At 43.8% G+C, this 10,314-nt stretch overlaps 1 protein-coding gene across 1 annotated transcript; it reads right to left on the bottom strand.

Moving 5' to 3' along the window:
• Window positions 1–4,031: 4,031 nt before the first annotated feature.
• Window positions 4,032–6,010, bottom strand: LOC112143026 (the record flags this gene model as incomplete). Its single annotated transcript, XM_024266761.2, is given in 1 exon segment — window positions 4,032–6,010. A coding segment is annotated over 1 exon segment (1,414 nt), but the record flags the coding sequence as incomplete, so codon positions are not given.
• Window positions 6,011–10,314: the final 4,304 nt, after the last annotated feature.

The raw sequence follows: 10,314 nt of genomic DNA on the forward strand, positions 1-10,314 counted from the left end.
AGGGTTAGGGTTAGGGTTAGGGTTAGACAGAAGACGTTTGAAGTCCAGCCCCCCCAGGGAAAGGAAGATTGGGAGGGCTGAACGCAGTGCACACTCCGTGCAGTCAACCCATGGGCAGAGCTTCAGGGCCCACCTCCAACAAAGGAAAAATAATTTGTAGGTATGATAATCTCAGTGGGTTGGGGGTTATGAGAGGGTTATGAGGATTAGGATTAGGGCTTCAAAGGGCAGGCTTAAAGGGAATTAATTGGTAAAGTTAAGGGTTAAGGTTAGGGCCAGGGGTCAAGGTTAGGGTTAAGGTTAGGGCCAGGGTCAGGGTCAGGGCATCAAAATTCAGATTAAATATCAGGGGTCTCTATGGTTAAGCTTAGGGTTTCTAAAAGGGGGGGGAAAAGTTTTAATCAGGGAAATTACTAAATATTTGGATAGGCTGGTTATGTTTAGGGCCTTCCTCCTGGATTAGTTTAAAATGGAAGGGGCCCCCTTTCATTAAGGCCCTCTGGATGAACAGTGTCTAATTCTGAAATCCAAATTTTTTCAGCTCTTCGCCTCTGAGCCTGGGTCCAGTGTGGATTACACTCAAGGACCGAGGCCTGGACAGCCTCCCACCCGCTGAGTCAAGACCTGGTAAGTTTTGTGTTGACCCACTATATTTTGTTTGTGGCCCTGGAACCTTTCTTTAATTGTTCTTCCCGTTTCTCCCACATATTTTTTGTGACATGTTTTGCAGGTAATTAACACTAGAACGTCCACAATTTTCTACTACCTCAGGAGAGTCCAGAGCAAGGCCAACTGGCTGAGCGGGTTCAAATGCATTTGTTTACCTGCCTGCAATTGGCCACCTTTCAATTGTAAATGCAGCAATAGTGGGCTTAATGGCTGGATAACGACAGGGTAGGTCTGGGTGGGGGAGATGTTCTCCTTCAAAACAGCCTCCAAACTCTGGCAAACTTAGACTCCCAGTTAGTCAACTGAAAAGCAAAGATGCCGAAGTTTTACAACACTGAGGAGACTTTGGAAATGATCCTGAATCATGTCAACCCTTGCGACTCTGAAGAAGAAGACATTGCCCTTCAGCTGAGCTCAAACTCTGATCTTTCTTCTGGTAAGATTTACTAAACATCTTTTTTTTCACTTGCTGGTCATGGCTTGGTGGTCAGCACTCTTGCCTCTCAGCAGGAAGGTTCCCGGCAAATGCTGAGAGGTCACAGTATTGACCAGTAATGATGGGCTGCTTATGGCAATGTATTTTTAGAAAAGATGAAAACCATTCTAAATGGATAAAAATGAAACATATGAGATATTTTGAAATTAAAATTTAAACTAGGAGCCTGAAAATGACTTTAATTTATTTGAATATTCTTGTAAATGTATAAAGACTAATTCAGAATTCACAAAATATTGACTTTTCATTAATTTTTAATAGGGCAGAAATTTCCCAAAAAGTTGAGTAGTTCTTTGATGATAATAAATAAAAAAAATGAAGAGGTGAAACAAAATATATCTTTGTATTGATATTATAACATCGCTGGAGGTTTTCGTGGCTCACATCTCAGAAATCTGATCGCAGATGAGGAGACTTCACCACCACCAGAAAAGCGAGGTCAACTGGAAACGCATCCTGCGGCAACAGAGAAGGCAAAAGATGGCACCATGTGGCAAGAAGAACTGGTTGGGAGGCCTCTTCATCACAGCCCAATTGAAGGTTATGCTGCAAAGGGAGAGCCAACTGCTTTGGTCAGAAGCAAGGTTTCAACTCGCTTACAGAGTTTCCTTTGTTTCATCACCCTGGGCATGCTTCGGATTATTCAGGACTGTACTGTTCAGCATGGACGCCAGACAGAGGATGACAGCTGGTTCATGTCCATCCCTGAATTGATGGCATTCATTGCCATCCTCCTCTTACGAGGGGTCATCAAACTTCCCTCCATGCAAGACGCATGGTCGGCAAAAATGGGAAATCCACTGATCTCCAAAATTATGGCCAGAAACCACTTCAAAGATATCATGCGGCACTTACGCTTCGATCAGAAGAGCACACGCATCGAACGAGTCTGTACCGACAGGTTTGCTGCGATCTCCAATGTCTGGGGGTCTTTTGTTGAAAACTGCATCAAATCTTTCAACCCAGGGAGGTGCATCACCATTGACGAGCAGCTGTTTCCAACAAAAACTCGCTGCCGTTTCCTCCAGTACATGGCAACAAAACCTGACAAGTTTGGTATCAAGTTCTGGGTAGCATGTGACCTGAAATCCAAATATGTGTGCAACATCATCCCATATCTTGGCAAAGACCCCAGTCGTCCCACGGGGGAGAGACTATCAGAAAATGTGGTGATGAAGCTCATGGAACCATTCTTGGACAAAGGGAGAACAGTTTCCACAGACAATTTTTTTACATCTGTGCCACTTGCACGACGACTGCTCAGCCGGAAGACCACCCTGCTGGGCACAGTCAATAAGATTCGCCGGGAGATTCCTGAATCTGTCAAAAAGACTTTGGACCGCAATGAATTCAGTACTCAGGTAAGTTGTATATATCAAGGGCACATGTGTAATCAAGGTATCTGTAAAAGTGAAATAATAACATTTTTTCTCCTATTATTTATTAGGTTTTTTCAACCTCTGGAGCAACAGTGACCGTTTATGCGCCCAAGCGGAGAAAGACTGTCTGCATTCTCAGTAGCATGCACAGCGTGGTTGAGGCAGGGAATACCAGGAAAAAAAAGCCTAACACAGTCACAGATTATAACAGTATGAAGTGCGGTGTAGATGTGATGGACCAGATGGTGCGAGAGTACACTGTACGCTCAGGAACACGGCGATGGCCAGTCGCTGTGTTTTACAACATGATCGACATTGCCGCACTAAATGCACACATACTGTATAGTGCATGTACTGGGGTAAAGGAGAGACGAGCGGACTTCCTGGTGGAGCTCGCAAGCGAGCTTGCACACTCACATGTAGGAGCTGAGAAGGCAAGAAGGGACAGCTGTCTTCGACGACAACCTCCCACACCTGGCCAAGGGAAAAGGGCAATGTGTCAGGTGAAAAGTCGGTGCAAGAGCAATCATGCCACAGTGCGCTGTGTTGATTGCTACAAGTATACCTGTGGTACATGCAGAAAGGAGATGGTGTGGCAATGCCATGTGTGTGCAGACAATGTAGAGGGCTGAACTAATTTTATCTACATGATACACCGATTTGTATATTTGTATATTTGAATATTTTGATTGCAGTGTTGTGTATTGTAAAGAAGTATTGTTTGGAATCTTGTGCACAAGCAATAAACCTCAGCAATAAATGAAAAACAAACTGCATTGACCTCTTACTAAAAGTGACTCAAAGAGTGACTCAAAGAGAGGTGAAATGAAATGAAAACTTGCCCAGCCACTTTGCCGTTTTCTTTGTTTAGCATCCTAATTAGAACAATGGCTGTGCTGTTTCAATGCAAACAAAGTAGAAGGCTGCTCTTTAGGTATGCAAATTACAACTAACCCAGCCACTTGGCCTTCCTTTGACCATTGCAGGTAGAAATGCCAGATGGCCTCACTACGGACGCTCAAGTGTTAAGTACACACAATTGGTGGACTGGACTGATCCCCTAGTGGGTAGGTTAAAAACCTGTTTGGTTTTGTTATTGTATGTCCAATCTATTTGTTTAAAATAAGTGTCTTTGTTCTCAGACTTTAAATTATTGCTGGATTGAATTTTGGCTCTTACTAAATGGTCGTTAAGGTTTTTGTTTTTCCTAAATGCAGCAATAATTCTCAAATTTGGTCTGAGCTGGTTATTGATGGTTGTTTTCAAATTGTTTTTAATTTTCTTTACTAATTGGACTGTTGATTCCGAATAGGTCGACACAAAGGGAATAGCAGGGGACGTCTGGATGGATCTTTGCTGCAGGTAGGTTTTGAGGATGGACCTGAGAAAGGTCCTGGTATAACCCCTGCTGGACAAAGATGTGAACAATATTTTTGTGGCTAGTCTAAAATCATCCTCTTGTGTACAGATCCTGTGAAACCTCAGCAGCTGGGACTTCACAAGACCTGCAAAAGTGTGTTTTGGGTGGTAACTATGTTTGTGCAAGAGGGCGTGTGTATCTGTTTCTTTAAAATAGACTTTTGTGTCAAGGATGTTATTTGTTTCAAATTTGGGACCTTTAAATGTGGTTGTGTCCAAAAAATTAATAGAGTTTCGGTCAATAGTTGATTTTAATTTGATGGAGGGATTGTGTGTGTTAAGGGTGTCAATAAAGTTTATGAAGTCCTGATCAGAATAAGTCCAGACGCCCCATATGTCATCTAAATATCTATAATAATGGAGCGGTTGTTTTGGGCATTTTTTCAGGGCCTCAGTTTCCCACTCAGCCATGAATATGTCTGCGTAGGCCGGAGCAAATTTCTTCCCCATTGCAGTCCCCTTGATTTGCAGAAAAAAGTGTCCATTAAATTCAAAATCATTTTTAGTTAGATTTATTTCCAATAATTGTAGGATTTCCTCGTCTGGTCTTTTTTGGTCCTTAAATGTATTAAATATGTTTTTTACAGCTGCCAATCCTTCTTGGGTGTCAATGTTTGTATAGAGACTGTCCACGTCAATTGTAAAAAGGGACGAATTGTGGGGAATATTTAATGTTTTAATTTTTTCAATAAAGTCATATGTGTCTTTTATATAGCTTTGATGTTTGGTGGACAGTGGATTTAAAAAATAATCTATAAATTCTGCCGACCTATAGGTTTCACTGCTACAGTCCGAAACTATCGGCCGGCCAGGAGGGATCACAAAGGGGATGCTCCAGGAGGCCGGTTCTTTGTGGATTTGGGGGAGCAGATAAAATTGCCTTGCTCTGGGCTCTGAGCTTCCAATCAAGTAATTGCGTTGTTTTGCATTTATTAGATTTTTATTATATATTTTCTGAAATATTTTGGTTATTGTTTGAAATGTTTCTAGGAATATAGGTTTATCTAATTGTTTATAGTATTTTTCATCTTTCAGTTGTCTGTAACCCTCCCATAAATATTTTTCCTTTTCCATAATTACAACCACACTGCCTTTATCGGGTGGTTTTATAACAATTTCTTTGTTGTTCATTAGTTGTCTTAAGTCTGCAGTTTCTTGTTTGGTCAGATTGGGTTTGGTTCTATCTATTTTGAAGTGGTTGTCAAAATAATCAAGGTCTGCCTTGATTAATTCCAGGATGTAGGAGGGGAGGCCATCGTCTGAGGGTGTCCAATTGGAAGGTGGGAGAAAGGGCTTTTTTTCTGTGGGATTTGAATTTTGATAGTAGGCTGTTAATTTTAGTCTCCTATGATATTTTTGTAGATCATATCTACATTGGGGCAAAAGATTTTTTCTGCTTCCACTGGTTGGAATAAAAGTAAGCCCCCTATTTAGTAGAGAAAGCTGGGGAGTGGTAAGTTTATTTTTATTGGTTAAAAGCATAACATTTTTAAACCCCTCCTGAAAAATATGGGTTCTGGGGGGCACTAGTTTAAATGTTGGAGCCAGTGGTCCCACATGGAAGATGCTGTACGATGAGACCAGTGGACTTTGTCCCTAAGTGTTTGGAACTCATCTTGTGGTAACGCAGGTAAGAAGGGTGCTTTCAGTGTTATGTAATCATTCATATTTCTAATATTGACCTTTTCTACCAGTCGGAGATTCAGAGAGAAGTTAATCAATGGAATGTAGATTGTGGCTTCAGGAAAAACCTCCCGAGCTGCTCTCAAGGCAGCTTGGATCTGTCTCACACTTCTGGCTCGTGGTTTTTGCTTTCTATTATTAATTCCGAATGACAGAATTACCTTTGTGGGGTTAACATGACAAATTGTTTTGTGCAGGATAGCTTCAGCATGCTGGAAAGTCGCTCCAGGGTAGCTGTCGACCTGCACGTCATGCTGCTGGAAAGCTGGAAGCCTGGAGAGGTTAGAGTCACCCAAAAATACAGTCTTTTTTCTTACTGTCAGGCCCCAGTCCAGAAGCTTGTGGCTGGTTTGCAGATGTCTGGTGGGCTTGCATGTGGAGGTGGTCGGAGGCTGTGGTTCTGCCTCCTCAGGATCCTGACCCCTGGAGTCAGGCATGGATGGGGGTGAGAAGGAGGCGTCCTGGAAGGCGGCACCCTCACTGTCTTCCTGTTGCTCCAGAGGTGACAGTGGAGCTGGATGCAGATCCATCAGAGCTGGTGGTGATGGAGCAGGAGGCGCTGGGTTCCACTGCCACTCCGCAGGTGAGTCAGGTGCAGGCGTTGCTGAATTTCTCACCTCCTGGGCGTGTGCTGGAAGCTCATCTTCCAGTCTTCTGAGAAGCAGCATCGGGCGAAGAGGGCACAGATTGGCCGGTCTCACGCTGTCTCCTGGTTGGTCAACAGGTGCTGGTTCCTCAGACAACGTGCTGATGCCAAGGAGATGTGATGGAGGAGGAGGGAGAGGGATGGTGTCAGCAGGCCTGGAAGAGGTACAATTCCACATTGTGGGCGTGGGCTCTGCTCCTCTTCTCTGATGCTCCCTCTGTGGTCTGCCCTGTGTAGGATCTCCGCTCATCCTCTCCGATGCACTGGAGGAGGAGGAGGAGGAGGAGGAGGAGGAGGAGGAGGAGGAGGAGGAGGAGGATGACGAAGGGGGGGCGATGAGCAGAGGCAGGCAGGAGGAGGAGGAGGAGGATAGTAGTCAGGAGGAGAGGCCTGCTGGAGCGACAGAGCAGGAAAGTGCTCATCGTATTCCCTTTGTGGCAGGAACACAGGGGGGGGCCGCTGGATCCCTCTCTGCTGGTGGGTGGATGCTGCAGCTACAGATGAGGCCTCCCCGTTCCCCTCCGCTGGAGGACGATACACCTGCAGCCCCGTTCTGTCCTCTGGTGGTGGAGGACCGTGGACGTATTCTCCCAGGTTGGTTCTGAGGAAGTCCTCTGTTTCACGAATGGTGGTCTCCAGCAATCTTCTTCCCAAGTTCTTTCTCGCCCAGCCCACAGCCACCTCGAATGGACTTTCCCAATCTGGGTCAGGAAATTGAGCCAGCTCCCAAATTTCTCTGTCTGCACTGTCCATATAATGTTCTCTTAGGATGAGCATGGCCGTGCACTCCCAATTTTTAGCATTTCCCTCTAATAAGTTCTGCGTAGTGTTATTGGGACACGCCGGTTTAATCAGAGATATTAGAGCTTGGGTTGTTTTGGCGATCGAGGGGGGCGTGGTCCCTTCGGACACATTGCTGTAATGGTGGGCCGCTTTGAGGATTCTGTGCAGGACACGAACCTTTGTGGTGAAGTCTGGATCTGTTGACTGGATCCTCATCTCAGCTCGGCCTCTCCTGTCATTCACAGGTCCTCGATTGGCGCGTGCAGCACTTCCGGGTCTGCGCGCGTGTCCGTCCCATGGCGCGCGCGCATGCTCCGCCGGTGTCCGTGCTCTCCTGCGGCGCGGAGCAGAGCGTGGTCCGCTGGACTGTTGTCGGAACCACGGAGGAGCTGTTGTACGGGGAGATCGGTTCCGCTGGAAGACGGAGGCGTAGGAGCGCCCTGCCCGTCGCTGCTGCTGTGGACGCCGTGGCCATGGAGAGGAGCTCCGTTGTCTCCGTCGTTCCTCGTAGGGACGTGGAGGAACCGCTCGGCGGGGAGATCGGTCCCGCTGGACTACGGAGGCGTAGGTGCGCCCCACCTGTCGCTGTTGCTGCGGACGCTGTTGCCATGGAGATCCGTGATTGGTCCTGCGCTGTCCCCGTCGTTCTGCGTAGGGCTGCTCCCGTCTCATTCTGCCCCGTCTGTATCGCACCTGAGTCCAATCCTGCTCTGCCTCCAGGTGGTTTTCATAAAAATAAAAGTCCATGTTTCGGCTCATCTGTACGTTGTGTGTGGCTCTAATTTCGCTCGTGCAAAAAGGACGGAGGCTGTTTGTTTAAAGCTTTTTTACACGGCGGCAATTTATTAAAAATTGCAGTAAAAAAAGTTTCTTCTTTTACAGATTTTTCAAAAATTCTTAGAAAAATTATTACATTGCAACGTTTCGGTCATTAATTTTGACCTTCATCAGGCAAAAGCATGAAAAAACTTTTCAAATTTGCATTGAAAAGCAAAAGAAATGAGAGCGCTCTGACCTAATTTCTGCACGCAAGGTGGAGATGGTTGAATGAATGAGTTTGAGCGTTTACATTTAAATTTTAAATTCAACTACGTCATTCTTTTTCCGGTCTAGTCTTCGCACCTTGCAGCAGTTGCCAGTTAGAGCGCCCTCTTGTGGTGCCCTCTCCCAGACACAGCCAAGAGAATGCTGGAGCACTGGGGCCCTTTGTTAAACTAATTGTTCCCCTTAAGGGGAAAGATGGAGCAATTAATCTCTGCTCTCACCTTTATTCCTTCCCAGGGCAACAGTAAGAGTTTACTTTTTCAATCCAGAATTGATCTGCAAGAATACCACAGAAGGATTAAGCTAATCATCCATTACAATAACAAAGGCACCATAACAAAGGCACCACTCAGCCTCAGCCATTCACACAGAAGTCAGAGTGGATGCCTCCTTTTGTAACTTTGCCAGCTCAAATTAACATTTTGATTAATGCAGTTCTCTCTTATTTTCAAAATAATTTTAAAATAACTCAAAATAAGTCTAATTTAACTCATGATGAAGCTGAGGCTTTAAAAGACTTAGCGCGGAATAAAAATATAGTTATTAATCCAGCTGACAAAGGCAGCCCCACAGTATTATGGACAGGAATCATTATATAAATATAGATTACAGGCAGTGAAATGATAAAAACTATTACCGTAAACTGAACAAACCTATTTATTTAGATACGATTCCCTTAGTAGATAAAATTATCAATAATCTCTTGAAAAAGAAATGTATAAATCGTAAACAAAAAGCTTACCTTCAAGGTACCTCACAACCGAGGTCCAGACGCTTTTACATGTTCCCTAAAATTCATAAAGAGCCCCAAAAGTGGACAATTCCATTTTTAATTCCTCCAGGCAGACCCATCGTGTCTGACTGTGGTAGTGAGACGTAATACACAGCTGAATATTTGGACTTTTTTCTTAATCCTTTGTCCACCAAACATGAGTTACCTCAAGGACACCTACGATTTTATTGAAAAGGTTAAACAATTAGATATTCCAATTAATTAATTACTTTTCACAATGGATATTGATAGAGAGGGCATGGGCGCTTTTAAGAGAATTTTCCATAAATATCCTGATAAAATGTGTCCTGACAAGGAACTACTGGAACTTTTACACATTTTAAATAGAAACGGTTTTGAATTTAATGGGGAATTATTTGTTCAGATTAACGGCACAGCTATGGGGATGAAATTTGCCCCTGCTTATGCCAACATTTTCATGGCAGAGTGGGAAACTACAGCATTAGCAAAAAACACTCTGAAACCACTGTGTTATTTACGTTATCTTGACGACATCTGGGGCCAATGGACACATACTGAGCAGAAGTTTTGAGGTTTTTCTGAGGACACTTAACAGTCACAACCGGTCCATAAAACTCAAATCAACATGCCACGCCTCCTCGGTGGACTTTTTAGACACCACTACATTTAGGGAACTAATTTCCATAATACACATAAACTAATCAAATCAAATCAAATCAATCTTTATTTATATAGCACTTTTCATATAAAAGAATAACACAAAGTGCTTTACAACAAAAGCAAAATAGTATAAATAATGTAAAAACAGGCACAAAAATTAAAATTAAAGCCCCCCTCCCCAGACCAGCCCACAATTCACCCATCCCTTTCTCCCCACCCACTCCCAAACTGATAGAAATAGACAATAGGAAAACAGGCTGAGCACGTAAATTGGGTGTTCGAAACTAACAGTTGGGACCTCCCTCTCAATGAACAGCTACAAAGCCAGCCAAACGCAGCATCCCAGACAGGGTCCCGCCTCACCGGAACGAGGAGTTGAGGCGGGACCCCATCCAGAGCTGCAACGGCTGAACCACAGCTGACTCAGAGTGAGAGAGGTCCCAAATGAGGAAGCACTGGATATAAAATTAAGAATGAATAAAATTTTAAAATGAGAATAAAAAATAAATAAATAAAAATAATCAGGAAATAAATAGTAAAAGAATAAAAACAATAAATTAAGATAAATTATTAATAAATTAGTGTAAATTCACAAAACATGATAAAATAGAAAAACGAATAAAATAGATAAAAAATAAATAAAAGTTGCAAAATTAGCTAAAAGCCAGGCTAAAAAGATGGGTCTTGAGCCTTTTCTTAAAAGCATCTATGCTCTCTGCGGCTCTCAGGTCCTCTGGCAGATCATTCCATAAACAAGGTCCATAGTACTGGAAAGATGCCT

This window comes from Oryzias melastigma, linkage group LG14 (genome assembly GCF_002922805.2).
Source record: "Oryzias melastigma strain HK-1 linkage group LG14, ASM292280v2, whole genome shotgun sequence".
Lineage (NCBI taxonomy): Eukaryota > Metazoa > Chordata > Actinopteri > Beloniformes > Adrianichthyidae > Oryzias > Oryzias melastigma.